Source organism: Pristis pectinata, chromosome 25 (assembly GCF_009764475.1).
Source record: "Pristis pectinata isolate sPriPec2 chromosome 25, sPriPec2.1.pri, whole genome shotgun sequence".
Lineage (NCBI taxonomy): Eukaryota > Metazoa > Chordata > Chondrichthyes > Rhinopristiformes > Pristidae > Pristis > Pristis pectinata.
In genome coordinates, this window is record NC_067429.1 from 12,484,365 (window position 1) to 12,503,072 (window position 18,708).

At 42.0% G+C, this 18,708-nt stretch overlaps 1 protein-coding gene across 1 annotated transcript in view; it reads right to left on the reverse strand.

Moving 5' to 3' along the window:
* The window catches only part of LOC127583123 (caveolae-associated protein 1-like), a 60,779-nt gene extending 42,714 nt beyond the window's left edge, over nucleotides 1-18,065 (reverse strand). Inside the window, 3 exon segments of the mRNA XM_052038901.1 lie at nucleotides 17,451-17,482; nucleotides 17,485-17,527; nucleotides 17,529-18,065. Of these exon segments, the coding sequence (XP_051894861.1) occupies nucleotides 17,451-17,482; nucleotides 17,485-17,527; nucleotides 17,529-17,885 (432 nt within the window). The 5' untranslated portion in view covers nucleotides 17,886-18,065.
* Nucleotides 18,066-18,708: the final 643 nt, after the last annotated feature.

Here is an 18,708-nt window from a genome sequence, read left to right on the forward strand (position 1 = left end):
AGGGGACATAACGTCAAGATTCGGGGGAATAGATTTAGCATGGAGATGAGGAGAAACTGCTTTTCCCAGGGAGTAGTGAATCTGTGGAATTCTCTGTCCAGGGAAGCAGTAGAGGCTACCTAATTAAATATATTTAAGACACAGTTCGATAGATTTTTGCATTGTAGAGGAATTAAGGGTTATGGGGAAAAGGCAGGTAAGTGGATCTGAGTCCACGGCCAGATCAGCCATGATTTTATTGAATGGCGGAGCAGGCTCGATGGGCCAGATGGCCTACTCCTGCTCCTATTTCTTATGTTCTTATGTTCTTTCAGAGGAATGACTTAGTTCAGAAACCAGTTAATATCTGGTATGTTCATAATTACAGTTAAATATGACTTAATTACCTAAAAATTCTGACTCAGTGCCAGGAAAACGGTTGGTATAAACCTGCACCCAGAAGAGAGAGCTCATCACCAAGTTCTCAATCAACCAAAGGTTCCCTAAAGAACTGACTGCAATTTACTTCCCTCCTATGAAATGTGAAGCCAGTGCTCAGGACGTGGCTCCCAAGTGTGTCACTAGGTTTTTAATTCAAGCTAAGGGGGTTGTGGTCGAGATTAGAAAGAAACTTAACAAGGAACTGAAAGTGGAGGAAGATGAGTGGCCAGAAATGCTCTATTACTTGTGAAACAGCAAGAAGTGGGAATATTGGCTGAACAGGTTAGTCTTCAGAATCCTGCAGTATATAGTGCTAGAAGGATTGCCACAGATTTGATCTACATTATTTAATAGATGAACCATCTCTTTTACTTCTTGGCTGCCTGAATAATAAACTCTCCCTCTAAGACTCCTTCACAAGGTAGTTAAAATGTTCTTGTGATTCTTTGGTTTGTTATAGCACAATGACTCAAGGTTGACAGCTGCCTTCATTGCTCCAGTAATCCTGGGTTTACAAATGGGTTTATGTTATAATTGAAGTGTTTAATATAGCAAACAGAAACCAGGCAGCTGCTGCACTATTGGAGGTTTTATCCTTCAGAATACTAAGGCCACATCTGCCTCTTAGGTTGATGTTACTAATCAGAACAGTGTTCCAGCCAACATTGATCCATCAACTAGCATTAACTACCAACATTATCATTTAAACAAACAGATTATCAACTAACAGATTATCATTTTTTATTTATTTGTTCATGGGATGTTGGCATCATTGACAAGGCTAGTGTTTGTTGTCCATTCCTAATTCCCCCTAGTCCATTTCAGGGGTTAGTGAAGGGTTAATCATTGGAGCCTATTTGTTGAGACCGGATGAAGATGGCAGATTTCTTTCCGTGAAGGACATCATGAAGCAAATGTTTTTTTATGACAGTCTGGTAGTTTCATGACCAACATTACTTCCACTAACTTTTTAATCCACTTCTATTCCACTACTTGCAATTAAGTTCCCCCATGGATCAATAGTAAAGGCTTCCAGTGACTTAACCACTATGCTGCCAATCTTGCCAGTGCTGTTTGTGGGATATCGTTGTGTACAAATTAACCGTTGCATTTCCAACATCTGTTATTACACTTCAAAAATTCCTTCATTTTCTGTATAGCAGTTTGGACATTGGAGTTGAAATTCCTAATCACGTACCTTCCAATGGGACTGCTGAATAGCCCTTGGAAGTGGGAAACCTTGGTTAAACCCCCCCCCCATTGCCTCTTTGCACTGAGGTTAGCCGTAGTGGCCCAAATCTTGCCATGGTTCATGCTAAGCTTTATCCATTGACGAAGAGATAACTGTTAGACAGGATAATGGTTGATTACATCTATTAGACAGTCACCTGGCTGGATCAACAAACAATCTGCAGGAGGAACTCGGCGGGTCGAGCAGCATCTGAGGAAAGGAATTGTTGACGTTTCGGATTAAAACCCTGCATCAGTGTGGGTTGACAATTCCTTTCCCCCAACAGATGCTGCTCGACCTGCTGAGTTGCTCCAGCAGATTGTTTGTTGCTCCAGATTCCAGCGTCTGTAGTCTCTTGTGTCTCCACCTGGCTGGATCATTCCATCTAAAGGGGAATCCTCCAACTGTTTATTGGTCTGTCAGTACTGGAATCTGTGCTCAGACCTCTGGAGGGGGACTTTAGATACTAAAGCATTGATCCGCCAAAATAGAACATGTCAGATTTAACTTTTGCATGGCTGAGGTCAACAATTACGTTAATAGGAGCAGCACACAAAAGACTGGAGGAACTCTGTGGGTCAGGCAGCATCTGTGGAGGGAAATGGACAGTCGACTCTTGCATCGAGACCCTTCTTCTGGATTGAAAGGTAGAGGGAAAATAGTCAGTATAAAAAGGTGAAGGGAAAGGGTGGTGCAACAGATAGCAGGTGAGAGGTGGATCCAGTTTAAGGGAGGGTGAAAGGCAGATGCAGGAGGGGGAGTGGGAGTGTGTCAGAAGCTGGAAGGTGATTGGTGGAAGTGACAAAAGGGCTGAAGATGATGCTGTCTGATAAGAGAGGAAGGTGGAGCATGGAATAAAGGGAGAGAGGTGGGGAGGGGATCCAATGGGTGGAGTGTGTGGGTGATGGGCGGATGGGAGGGTGGAGTGAAGAAAGAGACATGGCGATGGGGGCCAGGTGGATCAAGAGGATTACATTATCAGTCCTGTCAGCTGATTCCCCTTTACCTTGGAATATTTACACCAAAGCCTGACCCTAAGAGCCAAGCATTTGACATTACAAAACCTGTGAGATAAAGCACACAAGTAAGCTGGCCTACATCATCAAATGGCTGGAGTAGTGTTTATGGAGTCAGATAGAGTCTGGTGCTTCTAAATGGAGATTGCTGGCAGCTTACAATTGTGGGTGGCACAGCTTCTTGGCGGTTAGCACTGCTGCCTCACAGCTCCAGCAGTCCAGGGTTCAATCCTGGCCTCCGGTACTGTCTGTGGGGGGAGTTTGTACATTTTCTCTGTGACCACATGGGTTTCCCCTGGGCGTTCTGCTAAGTTCCCACATTCCAAAGAGATGTAAGTTGGTAAGGTTATTTAGTCACTTTAAAAAATCCCCAAGTGTATAGGGATGATAGGAAAATCAGGATGGAATCAGAATCAGAATCAGGTTTATTATCACTGACATATGTCGTGAATTTGTTGTTTTGAGACAGCAGTACAGTGCAAGACATAAAGACATAAAAATTACTATGTTACAAAAATAAATAAATAGTGCAAAAGAGGTACAACGGGGTAGTGTTTCATGGGTTCATGGACTGTTCATAAATCTGTTGGTGAGAATGGTGGAGAGGTTATAGCTTTACAGGGAAATAAGTGGGAAATAGGATTGATCTGAGAGCTGGCATAGACTCAATGGGTCAAGTGGCCCTCCTACCTTCTAAAGAAACGTGAGGTTTCCTTTGAACCATATCGGTTGGTCACAAAGGCTTCAGTAACAGAACACTGGGCTCTGCCCTACTTTGCAGCTGAGTTTTTGATGTCACATTGCAGCTGAAACCTAGTAAATGTTTAATAATTTGCCGTGACCTATTACTTTTGGATGGAAATCTGTGTACGGGCAAGTGAGTGAGTATAATACATTGGAATTTTTAAATATGGATCAATGTTATGTTTGCACTATGCAGACTTTTATCTGGACAAGTCTGTACCGGTCTGCAAACCCCATATGCGTGAGATTTGACAAATATCTTTATCTATGATATAAAAGAGGCTTCATAAAGCAGAAGAGTACTTAAAAGGGTGCGTTTAAAATAGATTTTGTCCTGAAATATCCACCTCCATAAGCTCAGACAGTAAAAGCAAACGTATAACACTGGAAATCGGAAATCTAAACAGAAATGGTGCAAGGATATAATAGATCCACCAATATCTGGAAAGAACACAGGATGCAGCCTGCTCCAACAACTCAAGATCATGGGGATCTTCTACCTCTACTCTACTTTCCTGCATGGATCATCATAATAATTGATTGGCAATAGTCTCCAAATAACTGAGGGAATGAAAGTATGGGGTGTGAGCGAGTTGACACTGCTCCTTTAGTTCGAATTACAAGTAATTACAAAAGAGAAGGGGGTACATCTGCAGACAGTGCATCTTTTATCTACAAAGCTGTCTTTCTGTCACCATCTTAAAACAGAACATTTCTTCAGCAAATCCTGCAACAAGAGAAAATATAAATGCTTTCCTTTGACATTCAAAGGTCTCAACACCACTGAATCTCCCATCAACAACATCCTAGGATTACAATTAACTTGAAATATGGGTATCCTTCACCTCCTGACGCCCCCATAAGCATTCCACTACCTCCAAGGTACAAGTCAGGAGTAAAAACAGAAAATACTGGAAATAGTAAGCCAGGTAGCAACTGTGGAAGGAGAAAAGTTACTGATTCAGGATGAAGGTTCTTTGTTCGAACTGAAAAACAACTTGCTTTTATTTTGCAGAGAAGTTGGGGGGGGGGAGGGATAGGAAAATGGGAACATCTGTGATAGGATGAGGTTGGGGTTAAGGAGGGGTTATTGGGTTATGGCTACAGTTTGAGGGTGATAATAAAGACAAAGGAGTAAAAGATGTTGCACAATGCACATCTGTTAGACATGCTCAGCAGGTCAAGCTGTGCTAATGGTGCAAGAAGAATGAGCCAATATATTAAGTCACCCATCATTAAGTCTGCCACTGACAACAAGAACAACTTTTATTTTTATAATGATTTTTATGTAGAAAATGTCCACAGGAATGCAATCAAGCAAACTATAGCCCTGAAATTAAAACAGCACGTGCTGGAAACATTAACAGAGACCTGAAACATTAACGGTTTCTCTTTCCACAGATACCGCCTGGCCTGCTGAGTGTTTCCAGCATTTGCTGTTTTTATTTCATGTTTCCAGCATCTGCACCTTTTTATTAAGTTTTCAAACTGTGACCCTGAGCCACATAACCAAAAGCTCAGTTTTGAGGAACACTTTAAAAGAAAGAAGGAGCCCAGCATGTCATGGAAACCAACCTCCCCTCCATGGACTCTGTCTATACCTCTCGCTGCTTCGGTGAGGCAGCCAGCATAATCAAAGACCCACCCATCCGGGTCATTCTCTCTTCTCTCCTTTTCCATCAGGTAGAAGATACAGGAGCCTGAGGGCACATACCACCAGGCTCAAGGACAGCTTCTATCCCACAGTGATAAGACTATTGAATGGTTCTCTTATACGATGAGGTGGACTCTGACCTCACAATCTACCTTGTTGTGACCTTGCACCTTATTGTCTACCTGCACTGCACTTTCTCTGTAGCTGTGACACTTTATTCTGTACTGTTATTGTTCTTACCTTTACTACCTCTATGCACTCTGTACTAACTCAATGTAACTGCACCGTGTAATGAATTGACCTGTACGATCGGTATGCAAGACAAGTTTTTCACTGTACCTCGGTACAAGTGACAATAATAAACCAATACCAAAAGAACTAAAATTCCTAAGGTCAGGCACCAGGCAGCTGAAGGCCCCGGTATCAATGCTGGGGAAGTGAAAATTGCTTGTGCACAGGAGGCCAGAACTGGAGGGTCAGAGGTTACTCACTAATGTATTGAGACCAAGTGACCACATAGAATTATAGATGCTTTTATCAGGACCTTGATTGATCCTGGATTCTCATGTGGGATCTGGTTATAGAACAGCGTCTTAGGGCTAGAATTAGCCATTCAGTCTGTGACCTAAGTAAGAGAGTAAGCCTACAAGGAAGACTTTGGAAAGAACAAAGTGGAAATAAATCTTACTAAAAACTACATGTCATCAACAAGTGTTCCTAAATAAGTAATAGTTGTGCACTGCCTGATCCTGTTTGAACAAATGCAAGCCTTAATTTGCAATTGTGTGAGGAACATTTTGTAACTGATTCCAGCTACTTACTTGATGAGATGAATAGAACAAGATAGGAGAAGGTGTGTGTTCCTTTATGATTGGGTGACCCCAGGGAATTTGTGCTTTTCGGTAAAGGGTAGTTCAAAACCACAGTTCCAGTTGTGGTGAATTGACAAGTCAAACACACCATTAAGACGAGCCAAATGAACTTCACCTCAAAACTGGGCACACACCCATTTATTCAATCTTAAAGCTGCCCATAAATTGGCACTAACTTCTCAGCTCACTAGTCAGTCCATACTAATGACTCTCTGGGAATTTCTAGCTCAAGAATGATTAGAGATTCTGTGACTGAAGCCAAGCTACAATGGTAAAAACAAAAGCCATAAAGGTGAATACCACTTTGTAAATGCACTCAGACAAGCTCCACAGGTTCAAATATTGGTGAGAAGAAGGTAGATGGCTCTTCCAGTGAAGTTTTCAGGAGTTTGGTTGTGTATATTTCTCTGTATTAAAACTTCACAAATTGGGAGACTGAAACAATCTTGACATACGCAGGAAATGTCCTGATCCTGACTATTCAGGATAAATTCATTTGACATGACATCTAATTTATTTTTTAAATTAAAGTCTCCTGATAAATAACTGAATAAATCCATTCATTGCATTTCATCAGGCAGCAGACACCACTGCTCAAACCTGCTGGAAGAACTAACCAGTCTCAACACTTACTGTCCTGCTATTGTTGCAGCCTGCATCTCAGCTCCTGAAGAACATTCCATTCCCTCTATCTCTCCACAAAACATGGTATATCTTATAATACTTGCATTTATCTGACATGTTATCAAGTTGTAACATCTCCAGAATGAATTACTTTTGAAGTGTTGTTACTGTAGTTACGAAAGGAAAGCTTTCAACACAATAAAGAAATTGTTTTATCCCAGCAGTGGAATCATGAATAGTGTACATCTCTGAGATTATGTGTCTGTTTTTATGTGTCTGTAGATTCATGTGTCTATTTCTGTATCTGTTGTATAATGTCTGTTCGCTTGTCTGTAGGATTGTATTTGGTGTGCTTGTTGGATTGTGTGTGAAGTTTTGTGTCTGTTGGTTTGTTTGTGTTTCTGTGTTTTTGTTGAATTGTATGTGTTTCTGTGTGTCTGTTAGATCATGTGTGTTTGTGTGTGTGTTTCTGCTAGACGATGTATGTCTATTGGATCACGTGTATTTCTGTATATCTGTTGAATCTTGACTATATATGTGTGGGATTATGAATCGTGTGTTTGTGTACGTATTTGTGTTTGTCTGGTAGATAATTTTCTTGTCTGTTGGGTTGTGTATTTGTGTATGTCTGATGGATCATATGTGTTTGTATAATCCTACAACTGCACAATCCAACAACCATACAAAATCCCACAAATATTCAATCTGACACAGACTAATCAACACACACATATAGTTGAATAACCATACAATCCAAAACACACAATCCCACATAAATGCATGTACTCGAAGATACCCATAATCCTAGAAGGTACACAAATAAGCACAGTCCGACTTACACACACACTCTACAAATACAAATGCAATCCTGTACATATATACATCATCAAACACGCATACTAATCTGTCCATAAAAGGAAAAGGTTAATTATAGTTGCATAACTTTCTTATGACTTAGCTTCCTTAGCTAGCTTTTAGCAATTAAAGATTGTTGAAAAATCCTTGGACACTGAACTGAAGAGCATGGTAACTTATTAATAGCATCTGCATAATAACATAAAACAATTTAGGAGTATCATCACAGCAGATGTGCATGGCTATATTCTGAGAAGCTCCGTTGCAGATTAATCCTATGCCAAGCCTTGAGGCAGGCAAGCCTCTGAAGTAAATCCAGTGTCTTGGTTTATTATAACCCAGCGGTCGAAAGGAAACCTCACTTTTGGCCAAAATGACAGAGGACATTTACAATAGAAGGAACCAAAGAAAATCTGTTCACTTCTGTAGGAAGTGAAGAAGTGGGTGTGTCAATCAATATAATCCTCCCACCAGCCATCAAATTCTGCAACTGCTTCATCCGATAGGTAAATAAATGTACACTTGGAATACTATGGGGTTGGGAGTTAAGGGCGAGGGTGAGGAGTGAGGGTTGAGGGTGGGAATGAGCATGGTTGAGTGAAATTCAACTTCAGTGATGGGACAACATAGTGGTGATGTGTCAGCTATCTTTATGGCCCTTGTCTGTACTTTCTGTACATACTTTGCATTGACTTCATTCAGAAGAAAAATTGTGCAAGTTTATAATGGTTGGTTGATCTAATATCATCAGCCACACCACTGCCAACCCTGAATTTTAGTCTTGTTGTCATACATTAGCTGTTTTATTTGTACTTTCTACACCACAGCTTCTCTCAATCTTCTTTTCCTGTCACTATTTTGCTTCCTATCTAGCGACAGTATCCTGGCAACCACCTGAAACTAAACCAGGCTGTTTGCAAGCTGATGTCATATGGGACAACCGATGTTACCATCTCTAAGATTGCCTACTCTGGACCTCTACAACATTGTGTTGTCTCAAATCCTCTCTTGCTGAGACACTTATCCGTGCCTCATTACCTCTGATTGACTCTTCCTTCTCATTCTTTTGTGGCATTCCACAATCTATGTCTGCAAACTTCAGGTCACCCTCACCCAAGGCTCTGCTGTCTAGGTCCTAATTGTACTAGGTCCGGTAAAATCATCCGCCCCGCCTGACCTACATTGGCTCCACTGAGCTTCCTACTTGCACCAACTACGCCTCAGCCCACACAGCACACACACACTACAACAGCAGACTGAGCAGAAGAAAGGCCTTTGAGCATGTTCACCATGTGAGATTGCTTCAGTTGTGCCTTGGGCCTCGTGTGCAATAGAATTTTACACCAGCAAGCCCTTGAAGAAACTTTTGATGAGAAAAATGTCACTTCCAGGTACAGCAGACTTTCTCGGCCACTAAATATTTTTAAGCCTTTTTCAAGACGGCAATAGCTCCACACTCTTTTCCTCTGAGACCATGTTCAAGTCCTTTCTGTGCGTCCTGGGGATGTCCAATGAAAAGCAATTCCTTTCTTTGTTGCTTTTAATACCTTCACTGAATGTTGCAACTTGACAACATCAACCTCTCTTGATCTTGGATTTTTTGTGCAGTGCAGTGATTCTGTGGGCTGAATTTAGATTGGTGTGATGTGTCCAATTTTCTATTCCATTAGTTGTATTGAAGGAATATTTTTCTTTGCTCCCAGAACTTCCTATCAGTTGAATTGAGACAAGAGACTGCAGATGTTGGGATCTGGAGCAACAAACAATCTACTTGAGGATCTCGGTGGGTCGAGCAGGAGTTTCTGGGGCCCCCACAGATGCTGCTCGACCCTTTGAGTTCCTTCAGCAGATTGTTTGCTACTTCTAGTCAGCATCCTTTCTTAACAGCATTGTTAGATGTCTTAATAAGGAAACAATAGGAAACAGAAACATTGGACAAAGGGCACTTACTTATTAAGACACGGAAGGAGGCCATTCAGCCCATTGGGTCAATGCCTTCTCCCAACAGAGCAATCCAATCAATCCCATTTCTCTAATTTTTTTTTCACTGTAGCCCTGCACTTATGCTCTCTCAACTCCCTTGCTTTATTTTCTTGCCATCTAACTACACTAAGAGGTAATTGACAGGGGACAATTAACCAACCAGCGTGTCTTTGGGATGTGGGAGGAAACCGGATCACTTGGCGGAAACCCTATGTGGTCATGGGAAGAACGTGCAAACTCCATACGGAGGTCAGGATTGAACCCAGGTCCCTGGAGTGGTGAGACATCAGCAGTAACTGCTGCACCATTGTGCCACCCCTGTGGCTAATTGTTTGCCGCACTATCGGAGATTTGAGCAACATAATAAATCAGTGTCAGTATCATAAACCTGTGTAACTAAGTCTGAGCTTTTTCTGAAGGACGGCATCTAAATGGATGTCATGGCACTTGATCCTGAACTTAAAAAGCAGGGAAGAGCAAGTGTTTTTTTGGTCTTTCTTTCTCTGGAATTAATTCGGTTTGTCATGGAGTACAAGGGGAATTATCCCTTACAGGAACCTTAGTAATTTGGATCACATTTTCATTCATGAGGGAGCTTACTCCCCATTTTCTTACCAAATCACTTTAAGTTATTATGGGATAATTAATCTTTTTATTCTGGTGTAAGAAAGCCACTTCTTAGCCCTTCTGGATTCCAATTGGGAAGTTTAAAATAAATGAGGGGTGATCTTATGAAGCATATGAATTCCGAGGGGTTTAGTCAGGATAGATGATGAGAGGATTTTTACCCTGGTCCCGGAGTTTGAAGTCAGGGAGCGCAGATTCAGTGTAAGGCGTTGCCATTTAAGGCTGAAATTTCTTCTCCTGGAAAGTTGTGAATGTTTGGAATTCTCCACCCCACAGAACTGTGCATTGTGAGTCACCCTGTACAGTCAAGGCTGAGTCAGACAGATTTTTGGAGTACAGGAGAATCCAGGGTCATGCAGGGAAACTTGAGCTGAGACCAAATTGAAATCAACCATGATCTGAGTGAATGGGGTGAAACAGTTCCAAGGGGGCTTACTCCTGTTCATAATTCATATCTCCTTAAATACAGGTGGGCAATGTGAAGGGTGATTTGCAACAGGGCTCCTCCTGATGAGAGCTCTCCTCCTGCTTTTCCATCCAGTAATGTAAATAATGGTAAGTCCAAATCCCTGATTCCCAAGTACCAGGACAATCCAAGATGGTGCTGAAGTGTGGCAACTCTTGTGAGATGGCTTTGTTGGATCTATTCATTACATTTATTGCAGTGGTTCTAAGGCTGTAAGAGTTACTAACAATGTTCTCTTCACCTTTGTAACTATAACTCTATATTCTGCATTCTGTTTTCTATCCCTCTTTGTACTATCTCAATGTACTTATGTACAGTATGGAATAATCTGTCTGGATGGCATGCGAACAAAACTTTTTCACTGTATCTCAGTACATGTGGCAATAATAAAACCAATTACCATGAAGAACAGCTGATTAATGAATCCTGGTCTAAATATTAAGATTGGTTACCAACCCTATTTTTAATATAAATTTTGTCCTTAGTAGGGAATGGGAGACTTACAATTGAAGGCAAACTGTGAGACTGTCAAATACTACTGTATATGAATTATAATATAATTAGATGTCGAGCCTCCCTCTACATTGCCCCAACATTGCACCTCATGTAATCTTTGTAAAAGCACTATTACTTTTTCTGTCTCCTGCATCTCTGAGTAAGATATTTTCATTTAGAAAATAAGTTGGCAACAGGTTTGTTCACTAGATTGATGACAACCTGCAGTTTTTTTTACAATGTAATCATTTTTGGGAATTGGCATTCCTGGCAAACCCAGCATTTATCACCCATGCCTAACCACCCTTGAGAAGGTGGTGTGAGCTGCCTTCTTGAAACCGCTGCTGCCCATCTTGTGAAGGTAGCCCCATAATGCCACTGGGTAAAGAGTTCCGCAATTGAGAGCAGTGATGATGAAGGATTAATGATATATTTCCAAGTTGGTGAGAACTTGGAGGGGAAATCTGCAGGTGGTGGTGTTCCTATGCACCTGCTGCCCTTGTCCCTATTTTGCGGGAGAGGTTGTGGGTTTGGGAGGTGCTGCCAAAGTAGCCTGAGGAAGTGACCGTGGTGCCCTTTGTAGGTGACACACTCTGTAGTCACCATGCATCAGTGGTGGAGGAAATGGATGTTTCGGGTGATGGGTAGGGGAGCAACCAAATAGGCTACTTTCTGGGAGGTAGTGTTGAGTTTTTGAGAGGTGCTGGTGCTGCATTCAACCACACAAATGGAGAATATTCCATTGGACTCCTGACTTTTGCCTTGCAGATGGTGAGAAGGTCTTGGGTATCAGGAGGTGAGATACTTGCAGGATACCCAGCCCTCTGACCTGTTCTTGTAGCCATGTTATATATATGGCTGGCCTGGTTGGGTTTCTGGTCAATGGAACTCCCAGGAGGTTGATGGTGGAGCACTTGGTAATGGTAATGCCATTGAGTATCAAGGCTGGTGGTTGGATTCTCTCTTGTTGGACCTGATCATTGCCTGACACTTTTGTGACATGAATGTTATTTGGCATGTATCAGCCCATACAATGTTTTCTTAGCTTTTCCTTCATTTGTTGAGGAGTTCTGAAGAGAATTGAATATTGTACAGTCATCAGCGAACATCCCCATTTCTGACCTGGAAGGAAGGTCATTGATGAAGCACCTGAAGATGGTTGGGCCTAGCATACTGCCTGAGGAACTCCTGTAATGATGTATTGAGGCAGGAATGATTGACCTCCAACAATCATCCTTCTTTGTGCAAGGTATGACTCCATGATTCCTCCAGCAGATTGTTTGTTGCTCCAGATTCCAGCATCTTCAGACACTTGTGCCTCCATTGGTTTGGAGGAATATGGCCAAATGCAGGTGATTGGGACTAGCTTAAATGGGCAAACTTGGTCGGCATGGATGAGTTGGGCCAAAGGGCCTGTTTCCATGCTGTATTACTCTCCACGACTCCATCATCACCCCACTAGTCAGGGCTGGATTTGAAAATATTGAATGCCCCTACTTGCAATGACTGTTCCCTGTTCCCCATGAGACAGAAAAACCTCTGGGTGTTGTTGGCTGTTGTGATCTGGGGCTCCTCAGGAGCCGGTTCAGTGAAGCTCAGAGGACTGAAATGCTTCTCTGGCAGGAGGGAAAGCCAAGTGTGGATCAACAACCTGTGCTCCCCTCACACTGGTCCCAGTAGTCAGCTCCATGCTACCTAAGAGAAGGATCGACCATAACCATCTCTCTGAGTCCATTTTTCAGAGATACCCTGAGTAAGGGGAACCATATGGAAATGACACAATGGTTTATGAGGGCCACATCCCACTTAAATGTTTTCAAACATCCTGCCCCATCCAAAGTTTCTTCAATGCTGATGCTATACTGTGCATTATCTCCATTGATGTTTTCTTGTTGGAATAATAAGCCCAGAGCATTTAAGAGTAATAGAAGCACCTTGTAACAAATTAAGATAGTCAACAAACCGAGTCCCATATCTATTCTTTCCAGCATTCAGATCTTTCTCTCTGTCCTGGTATTTTCAGATTTCATTTGCCTTCTCCTACTTAACCCTTCCAAGGCACACCCTATCCACCTCTTGTCAGTCATCAGCACCTTCACTTGTGAGCTTCAAGTGCCCCTACTCCCCACCCCATCACAGAGTTGCCCTTTTGTTTTCTCCTCCGCTCTACCTCTCTCTGCAATTTTAAACATGCCAGGTCCCAACTTTTCCCAAGACCATTGTCCCGAAATGCTAACTCTGTTCCTCTCTCCACGGTTGCTGAATATTCCTAGTATTTTCTGTTGTTAATTGTGAATTTCGGCAACAGGTCTGCAAAGATCACAGCTCAGGGACATTCCTGATTGGTCAACTGACTTTTACCACAAATCATCAGCAAAGAACGACAGTAATCTCCCTGCAGCTTAGATTCTTTGACTCTAAGAGTTATACAGCACAGAATTGGGCCCTTCGGCCCAAGTTGTCCATGGCCAATTTTGATGCCTATCTACACCAATCACATTTGCCCATATAAGGCCTGTATCCTTCTACACCTTTCCAACCCAAGTACCTGTCCAAATGCCTCTATCTGCCTCTACCTCTTCCTCTGACAGCTTGTTCCATGTAACCACCCACCCTCTGTATGAAAATCCCAGCCCTCAACTCTCCAGCTTGGACCAACCAATGCTTTTGAGTGATTGTTTTCAATGTATCCATAGAAAAGTGGGAAGAGTCCCCATCTCCTTGGTGGGCAAGTCTACACACATCTCAATAATGTGTCAGGTTGGTCTCATCAAATATCAGAGTAGACCAGAGTATATGAATGTACCTGACTCAGATAATCACCAGCTCTGTCACAGGGGACAGACTCAGTCCCAACATCCCATCAGCAAACATGACAAACATAGCAGTGCTTGGAGTAAGCTGGAGACCCTCATAACCTCAACAGTGCAAATGGTACAATAATTCTCTGCATGCTTCAGAAGCTGAGGCTTGTGACAGCAAGCACATAAGAAATAGCAGGTGGAGACCACACATCTCAAAGATCTCCACCATACAATAATACCTTGGTTGATCTTCTACCTCAAATTCTGCCCGTCCCCATTATCTTTTGATACTCTTAATGTCTGAGTCTAGATATACTAGTAAGTTCATCACAGTCAACTTGGCCAATTGTTGAAGAAATCTTGTGTGAAGACAGCAACTTTTCTTTCTCTCTTGATCACATTGGATGGAATGTTCAGTGTGGCAAGGGACGGTTCTTAGATTGAATGACTGCAGTAAAATGACCTTTAAGCGGGATGTTTTGGGCATTTCTACTGCAGGTGGGTGTCTGACATAGGCCCTTGTTTTGAAGGTTGGCTCCAACCTTGCTGTTACGTCCAAACCCAGCACATTCTTTTCTCCATAGCAGTACATTAATCCCTTGTGTCTACAGTCACGCAGGGGGAGCAAAGAAATATGAAGCAAACACCCACTGAGCCCAAGTATAAACGATAAAATCATTTCACTTTCAGCCCAATATCTTTCTCTGGAGCTGAATGTTTTCTCCAAGAAAAATTTTGAAGTATTGCAGACCCTGCATCATCGGCAGTTGTATAAAATAGAGCCATAGCTGAAATGGGGACCGGCTGTGCGCAAATTTCAGAAAAGAATCCAACATGTGTTTTTTATGGATTCTGACAAAGCTCCAGCAGCTCTTTTGAACTCTTTCAGCCCCAATAAGATTAAAGGTATCAAGCCAAAACCAAGTTTTACCAAGGTTGTATTAATCAATAAATAATTATTGAGCATTTTAAAGTTTACTTCTGTAATGCTTTCTTATATAATGTTACTGATTATTATGCACCCGCTGGCACTTCTAAGCGGGTTGAATATACACCATTCAGGAAAGCTGAGGGTACAACTGAATTGGCACAGCTAAAATTGCTGTGAAGTGTTATGTTTTCAGTCTGTGTAGGACTTTACAAGGCTCTGGTGAGATTTGAGGATGTGGAAGGAATTATGTTACTGGATGCCCAACTGACCATTCAGCCCAATAATTCTGTGCTGGTGTTTGTTCCACAGAATCCTCTCCTATTCTTACTTCATATCACCCCCTCAACATACCCTTCCAGTCCTCTCGACTGGAGCTTGGCTGTCCAGCCTGAGCCCTCAGGACTTGACGATACGTATTGGGTGAGGTTTGGGTTGAGTCCAACCGTGCTATATCGACCTGGCCCAGTATTTTATCCAGGTCAGGATTATATGCTTAGTATTACTGTGTGTGTATTCTGCTCTTGATCAGTAGCAATGTATGTGCAGCACAGGCCAGTGGGAATTTTCCACTTTTTTTGCAAATGCCTCTGACTCAGGTTGGCTGTGGAAAATTTGAAACAGCATTGGGCATGAGTTAGATTTGGATTGGCCGCTGTTAGGGTGGAGAGTGTTGAGTTTTAATTTTATACTCAAACAGATCCCAATTTTCTGCCACATGATCTTATCTAGCTTCTGTATAAATCTATCTCCACTAATCTCAAGCATTCCATGTGGTAGCAGTTTCCACTGTCTTCTGAATGAACGAGTTTTTCTTGACTTCCTTATTGACAGTTATCTCAAATCTACAGCCCTGAGTTTTGGGCTCCCCCATCAGTGGAAGATCCTATCATCAAATAACAAAACACTAAGAGTATTGTTTTCAACATTACGTAAAACATGATTGTAAATAGGTACATCCTGAGCAAGCCTGTTAGTTGATGATAGCTTATAGCCACAAACTGTGACCAATTAGAAGTTATTTCCTGTGGTTGGTAAATTTCTCTGGCAGATGCTAATAAATTGCTGGTGTTTCCCATAGGCTAATATAAACTGGCTGTTTTTCTTCATTGTCATCTGCATTGAATACTTTTTTTCCTTTTTCTTGGTGTTATGTTGAAAGCACTTTGCATAAATTAGTTATATTTGCTTATAAATTTGTCCAATTTCTTCCTTTTTCCTTCTCTTGATAAGCCTAAGTATTTGTTCTGCAATGAGGATTTATCAGACACTGAAGACAAGCTTTTGTATTGCTGCTTCTCAGAATATTTTGTCATTTTAAAAGATGTTATTTGCTTCCCTCTTAAACAATAATGAACCCCTGTTTTCTGAGGTTTTCTTCATAACTACAACCTCGTATTTCTGACAACAGGAGAGTGAATCTTCACTGATCTCGTTCCCGGGTCTGCTTCCACTCCTATCACGATATGCACAGAACCACACACAATACTCCAACTGTGGTCCAATTAATGCCTTGCACCAATTTTAACAATTCTTTTCTTTCATAGCCTACACCCCCGCGAATAAATCCCACGGTTGCGCTCACTTTTATTTCCATTCATTTTAATTTTAAATCCTTGAATTCCATAAGAGTTAAATTGAATCTTGTTAGTTCGTTTGATTGATTGCTTCTCAAAGGCTTTGGACAGTTTAAGGAATAAGCCCGAGGAACTGCTTAATACAGTTATTTGAGTTGTGCCTGAATTCCCTATTATTTTTATCTTTTTATTGGGCCCCACCCAGATTTGGCATTGCTGTCAGTGGAGGAGGACAGCTCACACTCCCACTGCCTCGCCTTTGCCGCTTTTCTAACTGAAGTTGTGCAGGACATGGACAAGCATTTGTTCTCTACTGATGGTACAGGAGCAAAACTCAATGAAGAAGCTGTGAAATGTAATTCTTTTTATAATTAATATTAGACATGATTTCCAGTCTGCATCAGATTGACCGAAAATAAATTCCTAGCCAAGAAAAAATGTTTGCAGCACTTGAGTCTCTAATTGTAGCACCAATTGCCAACATGCAGGCAAGATACCTGTGCAGAATTAGGTTGTAGAGGTATTTGGGAAAGGGTTCCCTCTGTATGCTGTATTAGTGACATTAAGTGCAGCAGCCACTTTGGAACATCATTACAGTTTCACTTGCATTAATAAGACTGGAAATATGCATTGCTTCTAACACAGAGTGACCAGACAATATCTTCCACCTCATAATTTGCTCACTTGAGTTTTGCAATCAAGCCACCTTAATTTGAATAGTCTGATGCACACAACAAGGACCTGAGCTTTTATTGTTTGCGAATTGGAGTCTAGTTACACACTGGGGGGGGTCGCTGTGAAAATAGTTCTAGTGGTTGTCACACCACAAAGGTCATTGATCAGCATTCCTCACACTGCGAGATACAGTTAGATCTCACCCTAGCTAACCAGCAACCCCACCCCATTCTTGCCTGCTCTGAGTGAAGCTTACTGTAGTTACTCCTGATAAACATCAAAAGAGTAAGCCTGAGGTGAAAAGAATTACTTCATTGCACAGTTTAATTTTTCTTCAGATCTCTTTGATGGCTAGATACGTGCATAAACATACATCCCCACATGCGTGCACACGCGCGCGCACACACACACACACACTCTCAAATACACACACAAACACACACACAAACTCACTCTCTTCAAATCAGTGAACGTCTTACCTGATAAATCATTACTTTGAAGTTATTCCGTTCAGTAGCATGGCCTCATTTGCTTCAAGTTTCTTGATCTGCGCTGCCCTGCTTCTCCATGTTGTGCTTGATGGTCTTAACATTGACATTGACTTTCCGAATCTTCTCCAGCATCTTGTTGACACTGTTGCTGGAGGTTGCATGCGACTTGGTGAGCTTGCTCAGCTCGTTCTGAATGGTGAAGACGGCGCTTTCCATCTCCAGATGCCGCTGCTCCAGCTGCTGCTGGCTGGTTTGGATCTGATCGACCATGCCCACCACTTTGTCCAGGAGAGTGAGCACCAGTACCCCATTGAACTGAGGCTCTGCTTTAGGGCTCTCATTGTGCTTTTGTGGCTCTGGAACCTCAGGGCTCTCCTGCTCCCGCTCCTGCTCATGCTCTTCAGTCTGCATGGAGTCTGCCATGGCTGGAAATGTCAAACTGGGATTGAAAATACCGATTGAACCTGGGCTCACTGTGCTGGGGATGGAAGCCAGTCCTGTGGAGAGAGAGAGAGAAAGAGAGAAGCCTGTATGTATGTGCTCTCACTCCAGTTACACAGCTGCTCAAGAAGTGTCCAAAAAAAATTTGCAAGCTTAAAAGGACATCAGCTACTCCACCTAGCTGCACAGAGCGAGACTGCTGAGTTCATGCCAGCCCCCTCCTTAAATTGTTTGAATAGTTTGGAGGGAGTTGAAGACTTCCAATGCATGCACAGGCAAATCTAATGAGGAATGCACACCGCCAACAAAAAATATCCCAGACCTGAGATAGGAATGTTCGCAGAACTGGGCTCTACACTTTGCATAACAGACTCTGAAATGCTGGTGGATGAATCCAGCTTCAAAACAGACTGCTGCACAAACCAGTCACACATGCCCACTCATACAAAGGGACAGCTGAATTTCCATTGTGGAAAATTTACTAGTCTAAGCAATTTCTCTTTGTAAAGAAAGGCAATTTCTAGTACAGACAGTAAAATCCAGCAGCAGTTAACATCAATTTCCATACTTAGCTGTCCTTCAAAATGAGCACAAATCTATATTTAGATTCTCACTGTTGTCTGTGTTTCTTTGAAGTTCGTAAAACCTCATGTCTGTGTAACATTCTACAAATGAAGCAGGCTGGAAACAGCTGGAAACAATTCCCAAAAGAGATTTTTCTTAGAATTAGTATGCAAAAATGACATCAAACATGTAGGACTAGAGGCAAAAGGGAATCTCCTCAGTGATGCCTTCATTGCAAAGC